Source organism: Pteropus alecto, unplaced genomic scaffold, assembly GCF_000325575.1.
Source record: "Pteropus alecto unplaced genomic scaffold, ASM32557v1 scaffold39, whole genome shotgun sequence".
Taxonomy (NCBI): Eukaryota; Metazoa; Chordata; class Mammalia; order Chiroptera; family Pteropodidae; genus Pteropus; species Pteropus alecto.
In genome coordinates this window covers 12,351,390-12,378,024 of record NW_006443568.1, presented here as the reverse complement: position 1 = coordinate 12,378,024, position 26,635 = coordinate 12,351,390, and the positions used below count along the sequence as shown (strand labels likewise).

The 26,635-nt window shown below is 46.1% G+C and overlaps 2 protein-coding genes and 1 long non-coding RNA gene across 10 annotated transcripts in view; all 3 read left to right on the top strand.

Annotated features, from left to right (window-relative positions):
* The first annotated feature begins 1,319 nt into the window (after positions 1 to 1,319).
* Positions 1,320 to 4,955, top strand: LOC112472954. Its single transcript, XR_003043868.1, has 3 exons — positions 1,320 to 1,406; positions 2,129 to 2,189; positions 4,822 to 4,955. It is a non-coding gene; the product is annotated as an uncharacterized LOC112472954 (long non-coding RNA).
* Positions 4,956 to 5,955: 1,000 nt separating this feature from the next.
* LOC102889614 (proproteinase E) lies at positions 5,956 to 12,493 on the top strand. The gene is made up of 9 exons (XM_006924472.2): positions 5,956 to 6,009; positions 6,115 to 6,196; positions 7,178 to 7,263; positions 8,654 to 8,751; positions 8,873 to 9,007; positions 10,245 to 10,381; positions 10,766 to 10,908; positions 11,573 to 11,725; positions 12,408 to 12,493. The coding sequence occupies exons 1-9, from the start codon at positions 5,956 to 5,958 to the stop codon at positions 12,423 to 12,425; spliced, it is 906 nt and encodes a 301-aa protein (XP_006924534.2). The 3' UTR covers positions 12,426 to 12,493.
* Positions 12,494 to 17,282: 4,789 nt separating this feature from the next.
* The window catches only part of LOC102889366 (zinc finger protein 24-like), a 12,882-nt gene continuing 3,529 nt past the window's right edge, over positions 17,283 to 26,635 (top strand). For 2 of the 8 annotated variants that reach the window (XM_025041280.1, XM_006924471.3), the window contains exons 1-3: positions 17,283 to 17,427; positions 19,393 to 19,822; positions 20,555 to 20,721. In XM_025041280.1, coding sequence (XP_024897048.1) covers positions 19,423 to 19,822; positions 20,555 to 20,721 — 567 coding nt within the window. In that variant the 5' untranslated portion in view covers positions 17,283 to 17,427; positions 19,393 to 19,422. Of the gene's footprint in view, positions 17,735 to 19,392; positions 19,823 to 20,554; positions 20,722 to 26,322; positions 26,437 to 26,635 lie in introns of those variants that run through there. The other 6 variants (XM_025041281.1, XM_025041278.1, XM_025041277.1 and 3 more) reach the window with 6 other exon arrangements.

Below are 26,635 nucleotides of genomic sequence, written 5' to 3'. Positions count from 1 at the left end.
ACCTGAGACAGGGTTTCCTACTGCTTACATCCGAAAACATCTGTGGCATTTGGTGCTGGAGCCCCAATATCTGCTCTCCCTTCTCCAGTAGTAAGAGCAGTTTCTCTCCTGCCAGGGAGTTTCCGGGCTCCCCAGCAGCCAGAGGAGGCTCCAAGTTGATTTCTGACCATTCTCAGAAGAGGTCAGTGCAAATTCCAGGTTGGGTGCTTACAGATAAAACACATGCTTGCTCTTTCTCTTTCTGTCTGGAATGTGGGTGGGGTGTAGGAGCCATCGCGTGCTATATGAGTTTCCTAGGGCCACAAACGAGGTCGTGCCAGCAAGAGAAATACATTGTTTCACAGTTCCAGAGGCTAGAAGTCTGAAATCTAGGTTTCAGCAGGGATGGTTCCTTCTAATGGCTGAGGGAGACTGTTCCAGGCCTCTCTCTCTCTCCTTGGCTCACCCATGGCCACCTTCCCTCTATGTGTGTTTCTCTGTGTCCAAATTTCCCTTTTTTAGAAGGACACTGATCACATGGGATTAGGGTCCACCCTTAGTGACCTCATCTTGACTAATTACTTCTCCAGTGGCCCTATGTCCAAATAAGGTCACATTCTGAGGTGCTGGGGGTTAGGACTTCAGCATTGGAGTCCTATGGTGGGGAAACACGACTGAACCCATAACACTTGGCCTGAGGGTGAGAGAACACCCTAGGGCCGGACTTCCCAGAGCAAAGCTGCAATGCCAGCGTGGACTTTGAAGTTAGAGGGGAAGGGAATAAATTTCTACCTTATTTTATACATTGTTATTTGGGGTCTCTGTTAGATTCATCTGGAATGTGGGTGGGGTGTAGGAGCCATCGCGTGCTGTATGAGTTTCCTAGGGCCACAAACATGAGTCATCAGTCAAGGTCCGGGAGGGGAACAGATGTCAACCCCAAGGGGTAATTGGGGAATATTTAATAAAAGCGGAGATGGGTTTGGATAAACTAACAAGGAATAGCGAAGCATCCCATGGCTAGAAACAATAGGGAGCTCATACCACTCCGAGGCCTGAAGGGGCAGAGGGAGGAGGCAGTTAATAGAGCCAGGGCCTCTGGTGGAGGCATGCAGCCATTGCATCCTGAGGCCTGGCAGGAAGGGGCCTGGGGAATAGATACTATAATTGCTCTCCCTTCCTGTCCTCCAGTCTCCTGCTGGCACCTTCCATTGACTGAATCAAGCCAAGGACAAAGGACCCTACTGATGCTATCTATCAGGTCAGCCAGCGGTTAGGGTGGAGCTCGGTGGAGGCCTTTGGAGAGCAGATGGAGAGTATCCAGCAGACCCGGAATTCCTTCCCCCTGCTGGCTGTGAGCTCAGGAAGACTTTGTCGTCTGTCATCTCAGAAGGATCCCTGCTGACCAGGACAATGCCTGGAATCCAGTAGGTGTTGGACAAATATTTGTTGAATGTGTACTTGCCAGGAGGGCAGTGGAATGAGAGCAGAGGAAAGGGGGGCGGATCACACCTCCTTTGTCACCATTTCCCAGAGAGCCTGGCGGAAGTGGGGGATTCCCTCCCACCCCACTCCCGCTCAGGCCCGAGAAGGTAGAGCATTGGCTTTGGGAAGAAGGCTGTCCCTGCTCTCCACCCCTCCCCAGTGTCCTTGCTCAACAATCTCCTTGGGTCCTGGCTGAGGCAGTGGCTTTCTTGGGAGAACAGCCGGCTTCATGTGGTCCAAGCCCTGGGTCTCTTCAGTGACTTCTCAGTGCCATTACAGGACGGATGGGGCATTTGCTTGATCATGGGCCTCCTTACCCATCCTTGAGGCTGGGCTGTCCCATCCAAGGGGGTTGGGGCTGGTAGCGGGGAACTTCAGAGCAATTAGGTACCAGAGAGTCCTGGACTTAAGATCACCGTGTGTGATTCACAAGGAACATTGGCACCTGAGAAGTCCTGCAGGAAAGAACTTCACTTAATCTCGTATTTTCCAATCCCGTTTGACTTTTGATTCTTTATTGAATGCCAGTTGGTTTCTGTCCTGAGGGCTGAGGCCACAGCCATGAACAAAAGCAGATAAAAAATCTTGCCTTTTGGGGCTCCATTCGAGAGGGTCTATTCGTTATGAAACATCTATTAATATCCTTTCGAATGCTGCTCTTCAGACCTGCCACCCCAATGCTGCAGCTGAGCTTCTCCTGGACACACAGATGGGGCAGCTTCCAGGTGAGCCCTTTATGAACGTCAGGGTTAACTGTACTTTCAGGGTAAGAAGAGGCAAGAGTGTGAAGAGTCCTTTAGCTTCCTCCCTCCCTCCCTTCCTTCCTTCCTTCCTTCCTTCCTTCCTTCCTTCCTTCCTTCCTTCCTTCCTTCCTTCCTTCCTTGCCTCCTTTAATGTAATATGCATATTGTTGAGTACCTAAAATGTGCCAGGCCCCTTCTACGAACTGGGAATCTAAAGGTGAATAAGAGAAAGTTTTGTCCTCATGGAGCTTCCCATCATGTGAGAACTTGAAATAATGGAACCTCCAACCCCAAGAACAAAGCTCCCCAGCCACTCCACCCTCCCTCCCCTCCCCAGACCTGCCTTGTTACTCCCCATAGGCTCCTGTGCGCCCGGACTGCCACCTCCTTCTCAGGATGTGGCTTGATTTATGCTTGAGGACTCCAGAGTCCCTGACCAGCTCCCTCTTCCCAGGGGTTAGGAGGAGGTTCATCTTTAGGGATTTTGCTTCATCTGCTCCTAGGCCAGAAAACCCCCAGGGGGTTAATCAGCAGTACAGCTGACAGTGTGTCCATAAGGCCTGAAGGTGAGATGACCTGACAGTGTGATGGGACAGTCACCCTGGAGGGTAGAGGGCTATGGTGGCTGAAAATCTGTCTGCAGAGCCCCCAGAGAGGCTGGGACCTGCTGAAGGCCACCTGGAGACAGGCTGAGGCAGCTTACTGTGCGAAGTTGGGGGACATGGGTGGATTACGCACTGCCAGGTCAGGCGGTGACAAACCAAGGGGCCTGGAGCCCGTCCTCGCTATTCTCCGGGTCTTCATTTCCCCAACTGTCAGACAGTAGAGATGGGTTAGACAATTAGATCATCGTAGGCTCTCTCTGTTTCAGACTTCCCGTGGAATCTCAGTGTCTGAGTTACCCCTCCCATTGCCCCACCCACCTCTTCACCCCTCTCTTTTTACTCCTCAGCTCAGAGTCTGAGAAATGACATTGAGCTTTAAAGCTGAGCAAATAAACAAGTCCAGGCCCGTTACAGAACAGGTGATAAGGGAGGGCACGGCTATTTTTATCAGAGTTTGAAGGATTTTCACAGCTGCTTCTTCTGTTGTGTCCATATACTTTCCTCCCGCCTAGGTTATTGGAGTGCCAATCCATCCTTTGAGGGTATGATGGGGAGGGGTTGCACTACCGAATCCTAGGTCCATCATGCTTTTGCTTGCCTTTTTATACAGTTTTATCCACCCATTTGTATTCCTTAAAAAGTATATTTAAAGTTTTTAGTTGTTTTTAACTCCATAAAAACGGTGTTAAACTACCGGAAGAGAACCCGTCCAGCTAGTGCCTGACATCCCGCCATTAGGGATCCATCTAAAGCAGCTAAGCATTGACCTCCTCTTGTGCTTCCAGAACATAGGATCCCCAAAGGAGGGTTCTATGCTGAGTCAGTAACACTAGCAGGAAGGAGTCTGCCCATTCTTAGAGCACTACGTGTTGAGGAGTGACAAGGATTACTCAGGAGAGTCTGCAGAGCCAGTTAGCCTTATTTAGCAGATATTTGTTGAACACCTGTAGCGTGCCGGCCCTGGCCTGGGAGTCTATTTCCAACAGTCAACAAGGATGTGCTAAGTCTTTTCTACGAATTAATGTGAACTAAGTTCACTGACTTTGGGCCAGGCATCGCTTCACACTTCACAGAGGTGATCTCAGGTATGGCTCTGTGTCCAAAATACACTCTGTATCCCACCCCTATCTGTCCATTTCCATCTCTACTGCCCAAGGCCAAGCCCTATTCCACCCCTTACTCTTGCTTCGTCCCATTCCCGAAATAGCTCCAACTGGTCCCCCTCTCTCTCACCCACAACCCTTCACACAGCACCCAGGAAGAGATTTTTTTCAAGTCTAAATTAGATTCCAGGTCCTTCCTGGACTTAATCACCTCCCTCTTCCCCCTTCCCCATGGCTTCCTCCTTATGCTTAGGCTACAGATCCAGCTCCTTTTTACCTGATCTGCTAAGAAACCCTAAAGGATATGCCCTTTGCCCACCTCTTTCTCTCTTTTTATTCTCCCTCTCTCTCTTTCAGGTAATAGAATATGATAAATCATAAGCCTCAGCCCATGATGCTCTCTCATCATTGTTTTAGGTATCATTAGTTCACTCATGGGCCACTTTTATTACGTTAGATGTATAGTTATTTTAAATAATGTATTTAGCACCTTCAAAAACACATCTAACAATGGCACAGATGGATCTCGAAAGCATTATGCTAAGTAAAAGACACACAGAAACAAAAGATACATACTGTATCTTCCATTCACAGTAAAGATTCTAGAAAAGGCAAGACTGTAGTGACAGAAAGCGGATCATTGGTTGCCAGGGGCCAGGTATGGGAGTGGAACAGAGTGAGACTAGGCAGGAGGGAAGTTTGGAGTAATGAAAATGTTCTGTATCACAATTATGCTGGTGGTTACATGACTGTATATGTTTGTCAAAACATTAATTTTACAGTTAAAACTGGTGAATTTTATTGTATGTAAATTAACCTTCACTAAAGCTAAAACAAAACAAAAACTACTAAATAAAGTTAGACGTCCTAGCAACATCTAATCTATCCTCCTTGTTCTTACCACAGGCCTGAGCCAGCCAGCATCCAGAAGCCTATGCCCATCATGTCTTTCCTTGCCTTTTTATACAGTTTTATCCACTTATTGGTATTCCTTAAAAAGTATATTTAAAGTTTTTCAAGTCTATAAAAAGGGTATTAAACTGCATTTAATCTCCCGGGATCTTTCTTTTGTTTTTCTTTCCTAGGAGTTGCCTACATTGCAACACGTCACTGTGATTTACTCTTTTTCACTGCCGATCAATACTCCATTCTGTGACTACCCTGCACACATTCATCCATTTTCCTTGAGGGACATCTGAGTCGTTTCTAGGTTTTTGCAGTTGAGGACTGAGGATAGGGCTGCCGGGAACATTCTCGCGCATGCCTCCTGGGGCGCATGTGCAAGATTTTCTCAAGGGTCGGTACTAGGAGTGGAACCGCTGGATCACAGGTGAATTCCGCTTTCGGAGTTGCCTCTTCTTTGACCTCACCCTCCACCAATCTCCATCTTGACTTCTAAGCTCCAGCCACACTGACTGCCCTTTCTCTGAGGAAGCCAAGCCCATTCCAGCCCCCAGGTATTTGCATTTGTTGTCCTCTCCACCTGGCCGTGCTATTCCTTCAGGGCTTCCTACAGCTGGCTTTTACTTGTCCTCTAGGATGCACTCAAACTGTACCTCTTCAGTCCAAATGTCACTCTCCCTGGTCCCCCATCTAAGTGAGTTACTCCCATTCCCACGCCAGTTACTCATGTGTCATTTTCTTTACAGCACCTACCACCACAATCAGAAAGAGACTTCACTTAATTTTTGTTGATTTTTCATTGTCTCCTCTATTAGACTTAAACTCCAAGAGATCTGGAACCATGTGTTGTTCATGGCTGCACCCCCTAAAACAGTGTGATATGGAGAAAGTACTTGATAAAATTTTTTTTATCGAGGTGGATACTAATCCCATGTTAGAGATGAGAAATCCGAGGCTCAGAGAAGATAAGCCATGTGCCCAAGTTTGCAGAGCTTGGAGGTGGCAGGATCTGAACGCAGGTCTGATTAGTTCTAGAGCCCACTTTCTTTCCTGGAAGACGCTGGCTTGTTCTGATGTGCAATTTCCTTCCTCATCCCCTGTTATCAGCTGGCCATTCAATGCCACCTGTGTAACGACATGTTGGAGGGAACTCTGGGTCCTGCTGTTGGCTGTCATTTCCATCTGCAGTGGGTAAGGACTGTGGCCTTGTACCATGGGAGATCTGGCCTTCCACCATCTGTTCCGGAAATGGGGCCCAGTCCAGCCCCCTACCACCTGCCTTCTACCCTATATTAGAGTCTCAAGCTCTGCATCTTTCCTATCACCCCAAAATTTATGATGCTCCGGCTGCTGAGTTCCCTGCTATTTGTGGCTCTTGGTAAGACCCCAGCCTGTTTTGTGCTTCACTGGGCTGGGAGCTCTTGAAATCTGCCACCTGCCCTGGGTCTCCTGAACCCAACACATTATTCCACAGGAGGGGCCCTCAGCTTGTACCTGATTGTCAGGGCATGATCGTCAGGGCTTTTGGCTTGGTGCTGGAGCAGGAGAATGGAGGGGGAGCTATGGATGGATGAGCTTAGAAGAAAAATTGGGGAACCCAAAGGGCTATGGTGGAAATCCTTGATGGGGCAGTGAATAAAATTTAATGGCAAAGAGTTGGGCTCTGTGGTTAGACTGCTTTGGTGGAATTTCTGCTCCTCTGCTTAACTCTTTAACTCTCGTCTCCCACTCCCCCTACCTCGTTCCATATTCTGTGGTCTAGCCTTTTCCTTGTTTCTCTGCTGTATTACATTCTAGCTCAGGGACACCTCCTCCAAGCATCCTTCCTTGACTGACAGTAATGGTTTTATTGAGTGCTTACTATATGCCAGGTGGAATGCTAAAGATCTTTTCTTCTATTATCTCATATAATCCTCACAACAGCCGCATGAAGTAAGTGCTGTTATTAACCCCATAACTGATCCTTAGAGAAGTAAAGTAGCCCATCTTAAAATGAGAGGCAGAGCTGTACTTTGAACCCAGACAGTGTAACTCCAAAGCTGCCTTTCTTCGTGATGATAGCTATCACTTCTTGAAGACTCTTGGCCTCCAGGCACTGGTCTCAGTGCACCAGTGCCTTTAATCCTACTGTGGAAGGAGGCCTTATGTTCCTCTCCATCCTGGACTCCTGGGACTCAGGAAACCTTTGCTCTATTCCGAATACTCACTGTGCACACGTGGCTACAGAAATCCAGAGAGGGGAGGGGGCTTGCATGGGGTCACATAGCCAGTTTGTAGCACAGCTAGAACTGGGACCCAGGCCTCTTCTTCAATTTTGGGGAACCCTCTGGCTGATGGACACCTCTACTCTCCCCTCCAGCCTTGGGCTGTGGCCGACCTTCCTACAACCCCTCCACCCGTGTAGTCAATGGTGAAGATGCAGTCCCCTACAGCTGGCCCTGGCAGGTAAGAGCAATACTGGTGGCATCGTTTCCTACCATGGGCTCTGCACCCCATGCTCTGACTGCAAGGCATCCAGTCTTGAGCCCATTGCTGTGCTTCCAGTATCCACTGTAACTTCCAAAGGCCAGGAAACCCTTGGACGATCTACTTTGTGTGGAAGTTTTGCCCATTAAATCTGGGATATTTGCAAGTTAAAAGTGGAATCTGGGGAGATGGCAATGTTTAATCCAAGTGTTGGTGCACTAAGTGGAATTTCAGGCTCCATGTTTAGCAAGGGGGATTTTGGGGACTCATTTCTAGACTTCTCAAATTATGTAAAACAGCTATAAGATAAATAAATGGATGAAGAGCTTTATAGAGGTCAGTGGAGGGAGGCATAGAGGGCTAGACCAGTGGCTACCATATTGGACAGCCAAATTACAGAACATTTCCATCATCACAGAAAATTCTATTGGATGGTACTCGTCTACAGCAGGGGCCAGTTAATTTGTTCTATAAAGCAGCGGTTCCCAACCTTTTTTGGCACCGGGGACGAGTGCTCCTATGAGAATCTAATGCCTGATGATCTGAGGTGGAGCTGAGGTAGTGATGCTAGTGCTGGGGAGCAGCTACAAATACAGATGAAGCTTCACTTGCTGGCCCACCACTCACCTCCTGCTGTGCGGCCTAGTTTCAAACAGACCGTGGACCGGTACCAGTCCACGGCCCAGGAGTGGGGGACCCCTGCTATAAAGGACCAGAGAGTGAATATTTTAGACTTTGTTGGTCATACAGTTTTATTGCAATGATTTAACTCAGTCTGCCATTGTAGCATGAAAGCAGTCATAGATTATACATACATGAATATTATACATAGATTATACATAAATGAATGAGTATGACTATTTTCCAATAATCTTATGTACAACAGACCATTGGCCAGAGTTGGCCCACAGGTTATAGTTTGCCAAGCTCTGGTTTAAAGGGAGTGTTTGAAAATCAGAATATAGGAAATGAGAAGAGAGGCAAAGGATTTGGGGAGGATTGTGCCTCAGAGGGCCCAAGGGGCCGTGAAAGAACTGAGGTTCAGAAGAAATTGGGCCTAATAAAACAGAGGGCTGTAGGGCTTTAGAGAGACAGAAGGTCTGGAGATATCCTGGAGGACAGAGAATGTTGAGGTCATAGGGCTAAAGGTTGGAGGGCTTTGGAGAGTCAGAATGTGATTCTAGTGGAAAAGTGACAGGGCCACCATGGCAGTTGTATAGGTTGCGCACTGCACATTTCCAGAGGGCATCATCCTTTACGCACGAATGATGCCCTTTGGGGTTGTGCGGTGCCCAACCTACACAGCCATGGGTAGCAACCCTCATCCTGGGCTCCACACTACTCAGACTTCTCCCTACTTGGCCGCCAGATTTCCCTTCAGTATAAGAAGAATGGAAACTTCCACCACACCTGTGGTGGCAGCCTCATTGCCTCCAGCTGGGTCATGACCGCAGGCCACTGCATCTCGTGAGTTCTCTCACTTGCCCCTGTCCCTGCATGAGACCCAGGCAGACCAGAGTGCTGGGTGACTGTGGGAGGGAGGGAAGGAGGCCAATCAGGCCTGGACTGACCTTACCTCCACTGGCAGGAGCTCCCTGACCTACCAGGTAGTGTTGGGAGAGTATGACCGGGCTGAGGACGAGGGCTCTGAGCAGGTGATCCCTATCAATGCTGAGGACCTCTTCGTGCACCCGCTCTGGGACTCCAGCTGTGTGGCCTGTGGGTAAGTGAACTCTCAGGCTTGGGACCTAGGAACTCCTGTAGTCATCCCTCTGTGACCCAAAGCTGATTCTGAGGAGACTTTCAGGGGGAGTAGGGCTGGGTCCAATTGCCTGTGTGTAGGTCCCACACACTGAGGGGGCGCAGCCAGCAGAGCTTTTAAGGAATATCTACACAAAACCTGTCTGTGGAGGGGACAGCAGGGCCTAAGGAGGGGCAGGGACTCCCCAGAGGCCATTTGGCTAGCTGGCCTCAGAACCCAGGACTCCTCTGGCACACCCCCTTTCTCAAATCCAAGGGTTCCTCCATTCAACAGACATTCACCCAGTGCATTCCAGGTTCCTGGGACCGTGGGAAAAGGAGGAGCAGGGGACTGAGAGTCAGGCTCCAGTTCTAAGTTTCTGTGGGGCCTGGGCAAGTCACTGCCCTTCTCTAGGCCTCAGTTTTACCACTTGTCAAGGGTGAACTTCCAGGCTTCTTGGGTGGTTGTGAAGGTCAAAGAGATAATCCCTGGGTGAGGACACAAAGTGGGGCCTCTTAAGCCCCTGAAGCATATGCAAAATTGTGTGTCTGGGTGGCTTAGCTCTTTTCTGGTGAGAGGGTCAAAGAAGAGTATAGAACCCCTGAAGGTGCAGTGCGGGAGTGAGGGGCCGTGAGGATCAAGACCTTGACCTGTCCTCATGGGGCTCCTTGGGTAACTGGAGAGAAAACTTGGACCCAGGTGAGATGATTGAGTGACAAGCAGATGGATGAAGACTGAGAGCAGGGGTTATCGAAGTGTGGTCCCCAGGCTAGCAGCATCAGCATCCCCTGGGAACTTGTTAGAAATTTGAATACAAGACCCCCTGCATCAGACACCTGGGAAGGGGGCAGTGCTTGGCAACCTGTGTTTTAATAAGCCTTCCTGGTGATTCTGATGCAGCTGGGGTGTTAGAACCACTGGTGTAAAAGCAGAGGACAATTGTGAAGGCCAAGGGTCAGTTCAGCGTGCACTGAGGGGACTGGCAGGGCTTCCTAAGGTTGTTTAGCCTTAAGAATGCATGGGATTCGGAGGGGAAAGGAGCAGCGGGGGCAGCCCAACAGTGAAATACCGCCTTAAGAATGCATGGGATTCGGAGGGGAAAGGAGGGGAAAGGAGCAGCGGGGGCAGCCCGACAGTGAAATACTTGGAGCAAAGACGGGAGATGGGACTTGGTCTGGCAGCAGGACCAGGCTTCCTATGACTCTTCTCTCTTCCCCAGCAACGACATTGCCCTCATCAAGCTCTCTCGCCCTGCTCAGCTGGGAGACACAGTCCAGCTTGCCTGCCTCCCTGCTGCCGGCGACATCCTGCCAAATGAGGCGCCCTGCTACATCAGCGGCTGGGGCCGTCTCTATAGTATGTGCTGATCCGTCCAGCTGGCCACAGGGGCAGTGGGCAGGAAGACAGGGCCTGGAGACTAAGATTGAGGGCAATACCAGGACCAGTCCTTGCATTTTTTTCACATTGCTCCTCCAAAAGCAGCCTTCTCCCCGCCAACCCTCCCAAACATGAATGTGCTCAATTGAACATTTTTTATTGTCTCCTATGTCCCAGGTGCAGACCTCTAAAGCAGGCAGGACAATATAACCTGGTGGGAGGAGAGACCCCATCTTCTCCATCAGAAGGGCTGCTTGCCTCAGAACCCCCACCCCACTCTGGGCCTCCCAGCCCTGACTCCTAGACCCCAGCCCAAGCCCTGTACCCCATGACCGCTCTACTCAGCGCTCTCTATCCCCACAGCTGGTGGGCCACTCCCGGACAAGCTGCAGCAGGCCCTGCTGCCCGTGGTGGACTATAAGCACTGCTCCAGGTGGGACTGGTGGGGCATCTCTTTGAAGAAGACCATGGTGTGCGCCGGTGGGGACACCCGCTCTGGGTGCAATGTGAGTCAGCTCTCCTCTGCCTGAGGTGGTGCTGGGCTATAGCCATTCAGCTGGGCAGGCAGGGTCCTAGGGTACCACTGCCATCTGCTTAAAGGCAGAGGGGAAATAGTGTCCTGCCTGCCCCATTCAGCCTCCAGGCCAGACAGGACTGGGAGGGAGTGAGCCTAATCCAGACACACAGCCCTGGCCTGAGAGTCACAACCTCTAGATTCCAGTCCCAGCTCATACACTGACTTGACCTGGGCAAATCACTGTCTCTCCCTGGTCCTCAAGCTTCCCCATCAGCATAGCAAAGGATATTGACCTTACGGCTTCCAAGGCCACCTTCAACTCTGTTGTCTTGAAGTTATAATTATACCAAACTCTCATTGTATTAAAAGTGAGTATGAACAATAATCTTAATAGTTAACTGTGGTACTAATAATGGGAACTACCACTTATTGATTGCTTCCTTTCTATTAGGCATTATGTTAAGATCATATATTTATCATCTCATTTAATTCTCACAAGATCCCATAAGACAGATATTATTCCCCATCACAAATGAACAAACTGAGGCTCATAGAGGTCAAGTAATACAGATTTCTCGAAATCCCCAAAGTCAGGACCAATTCCATAAAGCTCAGACATGGCTCAGCCCCCCACCACTCTCTGACCATTCCAGGGTGACTCTGGAGGACCCCTCAACTGCCCCGCTGCAGATGGCTCCTGGCAGGTCCATGGTGTGACCAGCTTTGTTTCTGCCTTTGGCTGCAACACCCGCAAGAAGCCCACTGTGTTCACGCGTGTCTCGGCCTTTAATGACTGGATCGAGGAGGTGAGCAAGGAGGCGAGCCAGGAGGGGTGGTGGGGGGCTGAGTAAGAACAGCGGATCTTGAGGAGGGGCTCGAAGAGTCCTAGAAGGTCAGTAGTGGAGAGGCCCCTGGGGACATTCCAGAGGGTTTGGGGATGTTTTCTGCTACAACATGGGCCTAAGAACTTCGATGGCTTCTGGGTGGAGCTTTGAATTGCTTTTGAACTTTCTTATTTCAACAAGTGTTTATGAAGTGTCTCCTCTGGTCCTGGTCTTTTCTTGTCATAGAGGACAGAGCGATGTGTCAAAGGGCTGCTGCCTCATGAGGGACAGATGATTAATGAGTGATAAATGTGAGAGCTGCGATAGGGAAGGCTCAGGCCTCAATGAGAATGCAAATCTCATCTGGGAGGGTTAATAAATGTTCCTAACAGCGATAGCCACCATTTATAGACTACTTAAATATGTGCCTGGTGCCGTGATGAACCCCTGAGTTAATAATTTAATTAAACCTCCCAATGAGGTGACTACTATGATTATCCCTATCATACAGATGAGCAAACTGAGGTTCAGAGAGATCAAATCACTCTCCCAGGTCACACAGCTAATGAGTGGCATGGCTCAGAGTTGAACCCAGTTCCACCTGGCTTCAGAAATTGTGCTCCTAACTAGACTATTCTGGGTTTTCCCCCCACTTCTTTTCCAGACCATAGCAAGCCACTAGAACCAAGGCCTGGCTGGCAGTACTGATCCACACTCTTTGCCAAAAAAATAAAGGTCTCTTAGAAAATCCCAACTTGAGTCTTGCCTCCTTCTTCGACTCACCTCTCTCCCTCCTCTCTCCCAGATCCAACACTCTCATATGAAGATGAGAAAAAAATGAGGCAGAGAGAGAAGGTTGCTGCTATAGGTGACCAAACATCCCAGTTTGCTTGGGAATGAGGGTGTTCCCAGGACATGAGACTTTCAGTGCTAAAACTGGAGAGCCATGGGAAGTTGATCACCCTATATAGCCACACACAATCATTGGCTTTACAACGCAGGCACAAAAACATGGTAGAATCTGCAGAAAACCTGGCTTTGCCAGTTCCTTGGGAAGTTCATAGTGGAGAGGGAAGGGCCATGTGCTTTCTGCTTCCATTGATGGGCTAGAGAAGGAGAATCGTGGTCATTCATTCATTCATTCATTCAACAAACATTCATTCCTTGTTCCAGAGGAGGGCTCAGAGGGGAAAGATGAAGTGGTTCCTGCCCTGAAATGGCTCATTATTTAGATAGAAATGAGCATAACAGAATCATCTATTAAAGGTTTACTAGTACCTTCTTTGTGGCAAGTTCAGGGCTGGGAGTACAAAGGTGAGTAGGACAACCTGGGGAGAGCCCTTGCATGGGGAGGAGGGAGCAGGCACACACAGAGATGCGCACACCATGCTGAAAACGAGGTGGGAGCCCAGGGAGCTGTTGTTGAGGCCTAAGACTGCTGCCATGCAGCCAAAAGCAACATAAAAACAACTGAAATTCTTTTACTCATGTTTCTCCTGAATACCGTGAAAGGAAATATGGTCCCAGTGAGGATACACATATATAATTTTTAATATTAATGTTCCATTGTTCTCTCCCTTTAAAAATTATACTTCTAGTTTTGAAAAGTTTAAAAGATAAGACATGGCGAATAATATAAGATATACCAATGTAGCCTCCCTCTAGAGTTAAAAAATTTCATATTTTTGCTTCGTATTTTCTAAAATAATTGCTACAGTTAAGGTGGATGCTCCTTTTTACTTTTCCCAGAGATCACCATCATCATGGGTGTGGGATTATCTACCCTATTACTGCTTTTCCCTTGAGGCCCATGGTAGGATAGTTCTTGCCTGCCCCCTCCAAGTTGGGTTTGGCCATGTGGCTTGCTCTGACCAAGGTGAAGATTTGAGAGACAGGGTGATTCTTTCCCTTTGCTCTGGCAACTGGTAGCTACAGGTCAGCTTGGTCCCAGACTGAAGAGGCATGGAATGGAGCCTCTGCCAACTCTTGATGGACATTAAAACAAGAAATAAACTCTTGTTATAAGCAACTGCGATTTTGGGTGTTCATTACAGAAGCATGGCTGTAATCTATCCTGACAAAATGAGCTTGGTGTTTATCATTCTGCTCCATGCTGTTATATTTTTATCACATATATAAATATCCAAATAACATATTGCATTGTTTTGGTTTTTAAAAATACATGCATGTCTTTATGCTGTATGGATGATTTTGCAACTTGCTTCTTTCATTCAACATTATGTTTTTGGGATATATCCCGGCCGATGTATATTTCTCTACTTCAGTGCTGCTAGTTTTGTAGACTAGTTAGTTATCCTTTTCCCTCTACTGATGGACATTTACAGTAGGGCCAATTTTTGTGATTACAAATAGTGCTTCAGTGAACATCCTGGGACATACCTCCAGGTGCACATGTGTGAGAAATTCTCTAGGATATATTCCTAAAATGGGAGGATGTGCTCATTTTTTAACTTTCCCAATCGCCAAATTGCTCTCCAAAGTGATTATATCGACAATACTTCTCAAAAAAGTGCGCCCCCTCCCCTTTTTCCCATCTACTGTCTCCATTCATTACAACTGCCCCACAATTTTCTCCTAAAACCACTCCTGGAATCTCAAGTCTCCCCCACAAAACTCTCCTACAGCCCTTACCGCCACTCTGGTTCCTACGAAAGCCCAAAAGCTGGTATGGCAAGGCCTGAGTGAGGGCAAGGAAGGAATTTTGTCAAGCAAAGCAGACACCTTTGCGTCATGGGAATGTGGGAGAGAATGGGAAAAATTCTGGAACCAGCATATGTTAATCATTTGTACTGAGACAAACAGTGCCTGGTGACATATGTAACTGACAGGTGTTCCCAAAGCACTGCGGGGTTGCAAAAGCTGAGTATCTACTTCTTCCTAATGGGTCAGGGAAGGGCCCTGAGACAATTTTCCAAAATAATTTATGATAAAGGGCAATCAAGTATGTAAAACTCCACCCTGTGGCTGGGCGGTGGACCCTCAAGGGGCCTCCATCCAGCCTCAGGAGGAGGCTGAGAACTGCTATAACACCCCTCTCGTTCATGGGCAGTAGAGAGGAAATCTTACCTAGAAATGCCAACAATTTTATCAGTAATTCAATTTCCTTTAGTTTAATCTCCAAGTCACAACAATATCAAATTCTTCAAAAACCATATAGTAAATAATTTAATTTTGAATAATGATTAGTGTCAACGCTAACAATTTATTGTTTTTGTTTTCTAAATCATGAAGAACAACCCACTTTTTGAAAAAGCGCAATATCGATACTTCAATTCCCTTTTAAAAATGAGAAAGGATCAGTATTACAATGCTCTCTTTTAAAGAATATAATGTTAACCATATTTAGTTCTCATTTTAAAATCACTAAGGTGTCAAGAATTCATTTTTTAAACTTAAAAGCGTCAACAATTCCATCCTCTTTTCTTTTTTCAGCACATTAATATGGGCTACATTTTAGAAGTTTCTATTTTGGGAAAGTTTTTAAAATCGCACACATTCTTGTCTCCCTTACACAGCTGCTACTATCACTTTGATATGCTTCCTTCTGCTTTTTTTTTTGCATTTGAAAAACCTGTCAACAGATTCAGTGGACATGAATTGAGCACCTACTGGTATTCTATGCTAGGCATGGGCAGCAGAAAATAACCCAAACTTGGGCCAGGTCTTCAATGAGGCCACAGTTTGGCTGGGGAGTTGACAAGTACACCCAAGCAGGTATGAAGGCTTGACTCAGTATTCTAATGGAGGCCAAGAGTGATGTGGGGCCCCAGGAGCTGGGATTACATTAAAATGGGAAGATTGGAGCTCTCGATGGCTCTCACATCAAGGGATTCCTGTCAAAGGTGAATCTGTCAATTCTTCTCTTGTCAATTAACACCGAAGACAGCGTAGTGCTGAGAAACTTCGCTGTTTGAAATCCTATCAATGAGAATGAAACATCTCCCTCTCGTCTAGGGGGCTGGAGACAGATTTGACACAGAGAAGCAGCGTGGATTACCAACCCAGGTGCAGAGCCTCAGATAAGGGGTTTTTGGACACAACAGTTTATATTTATCTTAACTCCGTGGTGTCCAAGGAAACAGGACTATGAGTCTACTTCTCAGCCCAAGCCAGATGTTAACCCTTTCCACACAGCCAGATTTGCTTTGAGCCTATCAACACTGCTTCATTTCAATTTCACCTAAATTCCACTCTCCTCTCAAATCCTATGATAAGCCTATTTCTTCCTTTATTTAGTGAGACGCACCATGGTCCCTGTGGGGGTGCTTGCTGCATCAAGTTAATAAACCTAACTCTGCTAAAACTACACCTATGTCCCTGGTGGTCTATATCAGATTGGCTTTATCATAAAATTCAAGTTTTCTCTCTTCATTCATTTACTCACTTAGTCATTCAACAAATGTTTGCCCAGGCTATGCTTAGTTTTAGCTGCTGGAGACAGGACAATTGGAAGTCTTTAATATAGTCCAACCATCTCATTTTACAGATGGGGAAACCAAGGCTGAGAAGAAGTGAAAGGTGGAAACTTCATTATATGAGTGAATGGGGAAAGGACCCACAGTTGCTAGGAGAGATAGGGGTGGGGCCTGGTAGCAAAAAGCCTTGGTTCTCCAACCACTGGAGTAACTGGCTATCTAGGAGTTCACTGACCACCAGTGGTAGTGTAGACAAAAGGCACATCTTCTCTTCCCTAGACACATGGACTCTTGGGGGTGGTAACCCAGCAAGGTGCTTTGGGGGTGCCCCTCTTAATTCCCTTGCCTGTCCCATTTGGATAGGCCAATAAAAAGAGAGATGAGCCACCTGAGTGCCTCTTCCTAACAGCCAGGTCCCTTCTCCTTCAGGGTTAAGAGCCAAGTGGAAGGGCTGCCTTGGTTAGCATCTTTGCACTTTCTCTTACAGGGTGTGCTATCTAAGATAACCGGTGTGCCCAGACTCAAACCCAGACTCAGTATGAATTAAAACTTCGGTTCTTAACCATCAGCAATTGGAAAGTCTTGGGAGAACAGGCACATGGGGCTCAGATTGAGCCCCCTATCTGTATAGGGTCTCTCCCTGGACAGACTGTAAAAACCCCATGCCCAGTCTGTCTGGGTAGACTGAGACAGGGGTACTTAACAGACTGTGCCCAATGCATTATGTGGAGTGATTCCATGAGAACTACTGTTTCCAAACGGCAGCCACCCAGCCCTTTTTTTTCCCCTCTGGGTGGTGCAAAAACTCAAGGGTGTAACTTCTGGGTGCGGCGCTGACTCGGTTGCCGGCAGGCTCCTAAATGTCTCAATTCCCGCTTCATCCTCTTTCCATTTTGCAGTTAGGTAAACTGCGGCTCAGAAAAACAAAGAACTTATCCGAAGCATAAAAGCTGCCTAGGATGTACACAAGGCTCCGCAAGGAAGGAAGGACTAAGGATTGAGGAAGCCAAACATACCACCACGGGTTAAAACCATGAAGCTGTGCAGCGCCGCCGAGGCCTAGAGCGACCCGCTCCCCTTCCATCGGCCCTAGTCTCCTACCACTTCCAACTTCCGGGGAGGCTATAACTTCCGGTTCCGGCGGTGGGCCACAAAGCTCTGTACCGAGGAGGTGGTTTCTCTTTCCTGGAGTCGGTTGTGGGGCTTGTGGTCCCCCTTTCCCCGCCCTTCGAAGTGACACCTGCGCAGGTGAACGGCCCCCTCTCCTGCCTTCCGTTTCCCTTCTCCGCGCGTGGTATGTTGGGAGCGGGCGCCACAGCGTCGGCCGGCCTTAGGAGGGTCTGCCCTTGCGATCTGCGGGCTGCTTACCCTGGCGTGGCCTTGGGCCTCACTTCAACTCAGGAAGAGGACGTCCCGGTTCTGGATCCCCAGAAGCGCATTTTCCAGCCCGACCTAGGCCCTCTGAGCCGCGCCCATATTGGTGGGAGGAGTCGGGCTCAGTTCCCCATCTAGACGCCAGCTGTGTTCCCACCACCTCTTAGCCTTGTGACTTCAGGCAAGTCCCTCTCTCCGAGCCTCAGTTTGCTTATCTGAATGGAAATCACAGTAACAGTCCTACTGGGTTATCAGGAGGATTGGATGAGAAAGAGCTGCGGAGTGTCTGGCCTGTAAAATTCAATAGTAGCAGCTGTTGCTGTTGTTAATAGAGACAACTGGGGCAGTAGAGAGTCGTATCTGGATTTTAACCTGAGTGGCTAAGAGGAGCATGTCGAAGAGAATGTAAAATGCTCAGCATAGTGTCAGGAAGTAAGGGCTCAGAAAACTGGGGTTAGTTACTGGTGAGGTTAAGCATTGTGTCTGGCAGGTTGTCTAAAACTGATAGGATTTATAGCTGGGTCCATCTTTCAGAGCCAACCTTGAGAACTGGCCTGCTGACAAGTCAGACTTTTCCTAGAAGCTGGGGTTGTAAAGTCCTCGATGCTGGAAACTAGAATTACTGAAAGGGTGTTTTCCCACGTGGGTTAGGGGTTTTTCACTCAGAAAGGTTTTGGGCAAGAAGAGAAAGCCTGAAAAATATTCTCCCGTTTGAGTTGTATGAGAGTAGTTAAGAAGTGTGGTTAAGAAGGAAAGAATACAGAAAATATTAAATGAAAAATGTTTCCCTCTTGGTTCCTGCCCCTCAGAAGTAAATACAATTTATTTGCTAACCATCAGGTATTTGTGGGTAAATCAGGTAATAGAAGCTTATCTGTGGGTACTTTTAATTTCCATAGATGAGATCATACTACACATGTTGATCTATACCTTTGTCATGGGGTGATGAGTTATGGATACCTTCACATCAACACTCATAGGCCTACTTCATTCTTTACAAGGCTGCACAACATCTCATTGAATGGCTATTTAATCATTTCCCTGTTGACAGTCTCTTTGATTTTTCCCAGATTTTTCTTTCCCACAATGTTTCATCTAACCTCTCCTTGACTAAATATTTCCTTTTTATCCAAAGCACCCCTGAGTTACGGTACTATTTTGTTTTTGCTCTCATCACTCTAGTTAGTAACAGCTTTTGAGGATGAGCAAAACCCCAGATAATAGAATTGCTGTACTCCAAGAATATTCAAGTTACAAAGTTTAGAATCAATACTAGAAAATGGTTCAGGGAAGCTTTAGAGAAGAGGTGATTAGGAGTTGAGGGCTAGTTCATGCAGGTCAGCTGGTAAGTGTTGGTGATTGTGGGCTCAATTGTTACACAGGAAACAGGTTTGAGAGTCTCTAAGGTGGGAGTGATTTTAAATGTCAACACTTCTGTGTAGACTAGAGAGGAATTCGTCCTTAATGAAAAAAGATACTCTCTGAAAACTGACTATATCGTAGGGGTTATACTCTGGATTGGACACACCCTAATGTGAAAGTTTAGACATCACTGTCATTCGAGTCTCCCCCACCCCCTTTTTTTTAAATTAATTAACATAGGATGTGGTTTTCCTGTAAATAACCCCTCTTTTGTACTGGGACCCTAACTCAAATTGAGCAAAACCTTTTTTTTCTGGCATTGTACAGGCATTAAAAAAATCTATTTAAAAAAGTTAAAAAACCTGTTAACAGTAGAAAGCTGATGGACCCTGGTCCTGGCCCAGATCCATGAGATCAGGGTGGTTTTAACAGGCTTGGTCTGTTTTTGCTGTCCCTGACTTTTCTCTTTGTGCCTAGGAGTCTGTCATCTTTTTCCAGAGTTGCAGAATGGAGACTGAAGGATACTCGGAGACACAAAGAAATAGAGAAGTCCAGAATGGTCAAATAATGCCACCACCAAATGAGATGGTGGCTGAGGAGCTAGAAGACATGCTAATAACGGCTCCCCAGATCCAGTTTCCACGGGAGCCTTCTAGGCATCCACCAGAGAGCTTCGATGAAGACTGTATGGAAGATGTTGAGGCCATGCCACGAAGGAATCCTCCCAACCCTGCAGCTTCCAGGCAGAGGTTCAGAAAGTTCCGCTATGAGGATGCGGCTGGGCCCAGGGAGGTCCTCAGACATCTCCAGGAGCTCGCTGGACAGTGGCTGAGACCTGATATTCACACAAAGGAGCAGATTGTGGAAATGCTGGTGCAGGAGCAATTCCAGGCTGTCTTGCCCGAGGAGCTCAGAGCTTGGGCGCAGAGATGTCAGCCTGGGGTCAGAATCACTGGCTAAGTCTCACCGTTTGCTTCTACTTGTGAGACCTAACCAAAGGTTCTTTCTCGTTGCAAGATCCAATTGCAATCAGAAATCTGAACCTCGGGTTTTTTTTTTTTTTTTGAGTTTGCCTTTAACTAGTTGTAATAAGAATCAGAGCCCAGGACTGGACCTCTTTTTGCCTGAGGCAGCTCTGTTTTCTGGGACTGTGAACTCCAGAAGGAGTTTCTTTGCTTTCTTGTTGGGACAATCAGCCTGCTGCTTGTTTTGCTCTGCCGAATGCCTCTTTTTTTGCACTTTGTGACATGCTTTAATTTATTGTTTTTATGTATCCAAAGAAGTAACTCATTTGGGATGTCCTTGATATGTTAAAGTTTGGTCCTTAATAAAAATGTGCTGTGGTAATTTACCAGTTTAGCTCTTAGTGTCAGCATTTGAAAAGGTGAGATAATTATCAGGAGTAGATGTGAGCTATGACTGTGGCATTCATTGAGCTCGGAACTAGGAACAGGCCTGTCCTTTGTTTTCAAAGTCAATTTAAATTGGACAAAATGGGGTCATAAGAGGTAAGTAACTCTTACACAGAGCTGTTCAATTTGCTTTCTCCATTTCCGTCACCTTTGTTCTACAGCTTGTCTTCCTGCAAGAGAACTCGCTCTAATGCCGTCTGACGGTTCTCTTCTGCTCTTCCTGAAACAGGTCATCCTGGCTTTGTGGGTACAGAGACCTGTACTTTGGTTGACAGTTGAGACGAGCAGTATCTATGATTGTGAGAGAGTAAACAGCAGCTGCTTCCCCAGCATGACCCAGTCTGAAGAACCTTTCTGCCTCTGGCTGGGCTCTTGGATTTGCAGATCTGCTCTGGTAACAAACTTGGTGCCAATTTGCAACTAATCTTTTGGGTTAGGGGCTGATTAGCTCCATACTCCTGGGGTTTGTGTAGTACTTCCTGTGCCTTTAGGACTCTTCTAGATGCTAGAATACAAATAAAAAACCTAGTTTTAAGGGAATGTATAGTTTTCGAGGACAGAGGAAGGAGCCACCAAAATATATTATTAAAAACGTTAGAGTAAAACTAGTCTTTTTGGTATCCGGTTTTGAGACAGCACTAAGAAAACACATTTCCTAGTTTAAAAACATGTTAAAAGCAAAGAGGAAATAGCCAAGTTAGGGAAGTGACATTTTAATTGAACTTGAATGGGAAGGAGTTCACTGCACAGAAGGCACATCTTGGGCAAAAGCATGGGAACGTGAAAGTCTATATAATGTTTGGGGAATAGTGAATATACAGACAAAAAAACTGTGCCTCTTATCGTCTAGGTTTAGCTTTTCTATTCTTAGTTCTAGGAGTAATTGTAACATTGGCGTAGAAGTAAGTAACTCTGATACGGTCCTAGCACCTCCAGTACTTCAGAACATTCTGAAGATATTTCCTATGGTCTGCAGGGATCAGGAACTCCTGGTGTTAAGGGATTTCCTGGCCTCTACCAGTTTCTTACCTGTTTCAGTGGTGTAGAACTTTACATGCAAGTAAAAGACCAAAAAGTCTTCACCTTAGGGATTTTATGGCAGGATAGCTGAGATTTTTTAAAATTGAGTGAATGTAGCACAGGTATTTTTCAACCGTGGTACTGTGGGACCACATAGTTTTTTTTGTGGCCGTTTCTCCCATGCATTATAGGAGCTTTAGCAGCATCCCTAGCCTCTACTGACTAGATGCCAGTACACCCTTCTGGGTGTCACAACCAGAAATTTGTCCAGACATTGGCAAATGTCCTCTCAGGGCAAATTTGTGGTGGTCGAGAACCACTGATTTAGTAGTAGAGTTCATCACAGACATGCCACAGATGACCCTTAGGCAATGAACATGGCCACTCGTCTTGGAGCAAAAACTTGAGTCTAGTTTGGCCTTTTTCCATCATATTTGGAAATGTTAATTTTACAAGTGTCTCTTGAGAATCTCCTACGTGTAAAATGTTTCTTTTGCCTTTTTAAAAATCTTTATCTTACAATTTAAAATAACATTTCTTGGATTCATTTGATAGAGAAAAAGTATGAAAAAAACAAAAATGGTGCATAAACTTCCCAGGTAACTCCTATTGATTTTTAAAAAAGTTTTATTATTAGTTTCGAGTATTCTAAAAATATCTAACATTAGTTAGATATTTATGTAGTTTATAAAACAATCCCCCTAATTGCTCTTTCTCTCCTCTGGCTCTCCACTTAGCCATTACATTAATACTAACAGCATTCCCTATGCCATGATCCCTATCCCCGTGACCATCCATCAACTACTAATTTGTACTTCTTTAACCCTTCATCCCTTTCTCCCAGCTCCCCAACCTCTGTTCCCTCTGGTCCTCATCAGATTGTATATAATTGTGAATTTGTTTTCAATTAGTTTGTTCTTTTTGTTCTTTAGATTCCACATATAAGTGAAATCATATGGTATTTCCTATTGATATTTTTTAAGATAAAAGATGTATTTGTATGTGGATGGAAAAATTCAATGGTATAGAAGGATATAAGAAGAAAATGTAAAAGCTCTCTTCCCATTGACAGTTTATGTGCCTTCCAGAAAATATGAATTATACTTATGTAAGCAGATACATAAGCACACGTATGTGCACACATCCCTTTCTTATTTACACAAAATATGTTATGCATGTTTATTATATGTTTTTTCTTGCCCAATAAGCCTTAGAAGTCTTTTGCTAGCTATATAAAGAGACTTATTTTAAAAACATTTTTGTATCAGTTTCATAGTACTTTATATGTCTAATACCTAACCTTATACTTTACAGTAAAAAGTGCAAGGTAGAGTATTTAGGTATGGAGTCAAATCTCCAAAGCATAAGTGAGGTTTAGAGAGGTAAGTGACAGAGCCAGGACTGGTTCAATTTGCGATTGCCCAGTAATCTCCCAGCAACCCTGTGGTACCAGCTCCTTCCCATGGAAGTGAATTTACAGATGAGATCCCGCACCCCAAACAAACCCAGTAAGAGAGGCTGGAGTTCATCTCCATTTCATCTGACTCTAGCCCCATGCCCTTGTCACAAGGTCACACTGCCTGGATATCAAAGAGTAAACCAACTTCATTGTTTCAAGGGCTCTGGGCACTTGGGAGTACAGTAATTCCCTATCTCTATTGCCACTCCCTGAGATGATTCCTGTGCTTTCTCTACTCGGTTGGCACTACACAGTTACTGCTAGTGTCTCATTGTCATTTCTTGAGTCAGTATAGATCATGATTCTCAAGAACCCTGACACCTTTTAGTTCTGTGAGTGATGGGGAATGAGGAAAATGGAGGGACCAGAAGGAAGTATTTCTAAAACATCGCGTGTCTAATTTTCCCTTTGCGATTATTTTGGCTCCAAGTTTTACAAAAGAGTAATTTGATCTAGTTACTGAAAAATGCTCCTACCAGATGGCTGCCAGTGAAAATCAGTGTTGGGACCACAAGGTAATACGAGATTGCTAGCAACTGGCTGGTGCCATGGAAAAGTATGTCATTTGTTGGGCAGCTACTCCCTGAGCAGTGAGTGGGTGCCAGGCCCTGGCTGCTGGAGAGGAGGCCAACTCCAGGAGGGGTGGGGGCCGTGAGGAGTCCACTACAATGGTGGTGGCAGCTGGAGAATTAAAGTGTAACTGGCCTTCCTAAGAACATCATGTGTGGTCAACTTCCACAGGCAGCTCAGTACAGTGCACTAGACAATGACTTGACTATTTTGCTAAACATTTTCTACCCACTGCCATGCATTTATTGGATATTTTTCCTTGGCCTGGAATGCCCCTCCCCCAACCTGCCAGCCTACTCCTATTCATTCTTTATGACGCAGATAGGCATGGTCACCTTCCTGAAGCCTTCTTTGATGCCTGCCTTGATAGCATCTGAAGCCCTCCTGTGAGCTCCCATAGAACCTCAGCTTTAGTTCTCTCTCAGTTCCTGTTCATTCAGCAAATATAAATCGTGTACCCAATGTGCTATGCTCTGACATAAGTATCACACTGTAGGGCGTCTAGTTTGTGTTTCCAGGCAGATTGTGAGCTCTGAAGATAATCTCTATGTTCCTGGCCTCCAACATAGGGCCTACACATGCCTGGTGCTTAAGGAACAGTTTGATTTTTGTAGGAGACGTGGTTGCTCCCTCCTTTAAGGTGTTTTTCTTCTAGTGAACATAATTAGGGTTCATGGGAGACCATTAAGTATTACACTGGGGAGGGGGCAGGGGGTGAGATTATTCATTACTGTGTAAGGGCTGGGGATGGCAGAGTAAATAAAACCAAAGAAGAAAGAGAAGGCTTCATGTGGGTGGCTGGCTTCTCTCAGTTTCGCATCTAACCTTGTAATGAAGTAAGGTTAACAGCTCTGTGCTAGCTCTGCTTGAAAGCTCTAGGGCCCCCTTGGTGCCTAGCAACAACCTGACTGCCCAGAGTGGTGATTTTGAAGCTGGGTGTGTCTGTTAGGCAGGAAACCACCACCACCACCAAAGCAGCTAGGGCCTTCCCTTCACTTCCTCTGAGCCCAAACTTCTCCCACAATCGAGGCCGATACTTAGTGTTTTGGAACCCTTAGGAGCACAAATAGGATGTTTCTAGCAAAGATAACTTGAGCACTTAGGAGATGTGTGATCTCAGATAAGTCATGTCACTTCTCTTAGCTTCAGTTTCCATACTTGTCTTATTCCCAGCTAGGGTCACCCTAGCTCAGCACCAGAAACACAGGGACATTCAGTAAATGCTATTGTACCTGAATCTACTTGTTTAGGGGAAGACTCTCTTTCTCAGCTGTCCCTTTGGTCTTGTTCTGATCTCTTGAACAGCTCCATCTCATTCTTAATTTCTATACATAAAATCTTGTCTTATTGTCCTACTCTTCCCCATCCCTCTCTTTGTTGCTTATCTTATTCACAAGGCACACTTCTTAAAAAATCACAAGTGTTTTGTTTTTAGGCCAATTCTACTACTACAGTGACATTTAATTTTTTTAAATTTAAATATCCTGTAAAGTGCACAAATCTTAATTGAGCAAAGTGGGCATACCCCTATAACAATCTTCCAGATGAAGATACAGGTTTCTAGCACCCCAGAAGTCTCTCTCGTGCCCTTTCTTGGTCATTAACCCCCTGAAAGTAACTGCTATTATGATTTCTCTTGCCACAGTGTTGCCTGTTTCTGCACCAAATAGAATCATACAGTATATACCCTTTTGTGTCTGGCTTCCTGTCTTCAATATTATGTCTGTGAGATTCACCTATTCCCTGAGCATCCTGCTTTTCCATGCCTGTGTACCTGGACATGCTTATTTTTTCTACCAGGAAGTTTTCTGTTCTCCCAGCATGTCTCACCCTGGCCAGTCTGTGCAAGTCCTTTAGTCTCAGATGAAACCTCGCTCTTTTGGGAAACCTTCCTGGATCAGCTCTGGGTTTGAATTCCAGTTCCTTTACCTACAGCTGTATGACTTTGGGCAAGTGTTACTAACAACCTCTTCATGCCTCATTTTGGTTGAAGATCATAGTTTCTTTATTTCAGAGTTCTTGTGAATTTCAAATGAGATAATACATATTAAATACTTAGAACAATACCTTGAACATAGAAAGTACTTAATGAATGTTAGGCATAGCTATTGTGTATATGTGCTGCTGAAGTGAGCACAGGCATAGCTATTGTGAATACTTTGCTTTTCTTATTCACCTAGATCCTTGTATGTACTCTTGTCCTAGCAATTATTTTGATTATTGTTTGTCCCACTATTATACCTTGAGTAGTAGGGATTGTGTCATCATTCGTTGTATTTCTTCAACAGATATTTATTGAGATTTCACTATATTCTAGCACTTGATACAGTGGTGAAGGAGGCTCTTAAATTTATTTTTTAATGGGAGGAGACAGATAAGAAAAAGGTGAGATCATTTGGGATCTGTGAAGTACTATGAAGGAAATAAAGCAGTGTGGTGTGATAGTGGGTTGGGGTGCCACTTAACCTGAGTGAGGAAGAGGCCTTCTTGAAGAGGCAATATTTAAGACCTGCAGGGTGAAAAGGAGCAGGCATGTGTAGAGCGAGAGACAGAACAGCAAGGACAAGACTCTGAGGGGGCGCAGTAAGCTCAAATACGTCTTGAGAGAGAGAGGGCATCATGGATGGAGCCCACAGATTGAATGTATGGTCCAGAGGAGGTTGGAGGGATGGGCAAGAGCTAGGAGAAGCCATTGAAGGGGTTGAGCAGGGGGATATTGATCACCTTTGCATCTGAGGTACGCTCACTAACTTGAATATTGGTCACAGTTGCCCAGCATTGGTCCACATGAGCGATTTTCAGATAGTTTTCAAGTTAAAACTTTATTATCGTGCCATGTGCCTCTGAATTCTTACTGAACCCTGCTGGTTGGGGATGGAGTTACTTGGTTATTTCTAGACTTTTCTCTCCCCTATCTCATCTCATCCACCCTCTTCAATGACCCAGATTATCTCCACCAGAGATGTGTAACAGAGATGAAGGAAGCAAGCCTGGGCCAGTTGGAGAAAAGGCAAGTAGGAAACAGGTTTTGTCAGTTTCCTGGAATGGTCAAGGTTCCTGGGCAAGGGTACTGATGTGGCACAAAGGGGAGGAGGGAGACCGACTGGCAGGAGGGGCTGCAGAAGGGGTGGGGGTGGGTCAGAGCCAGGAGACCGCAGCTCTAGCTCCTTATGGCGTGGCAAGCCAAACCAGGAGCACATCTGGAGTCCTAGCAGCAGAGTGAAGCTGCTGATGAGGCATGGGCCACCATCAGCCAGAG

Excerpts from the sequence above, each read along its gene's own strand:
- LOC102889614 (XM_006924472.2), top strand. The coding sequence starts at position 5,956 with ATGTTGGAGGGAACTCTGGGTCCTGCTGTTGGCTGTCATTTCCATCTG. Across the intron at positions 6,010-6,114 it reads GTCATTTCCATCTGCAGTGG|AGTCTCAAGCTCTGCATCTT; the intron begins GTAAGGACTGTG and ends ACCCTATATTAG. Across the intron at positions 8,752-8,872 it reads ACCGCAGGCCACTGCATCTC|GAGCTCCCTGACCTACCAGG; the intron begins GTGAGTTCTCTC and ends CTCCACTGGCAG.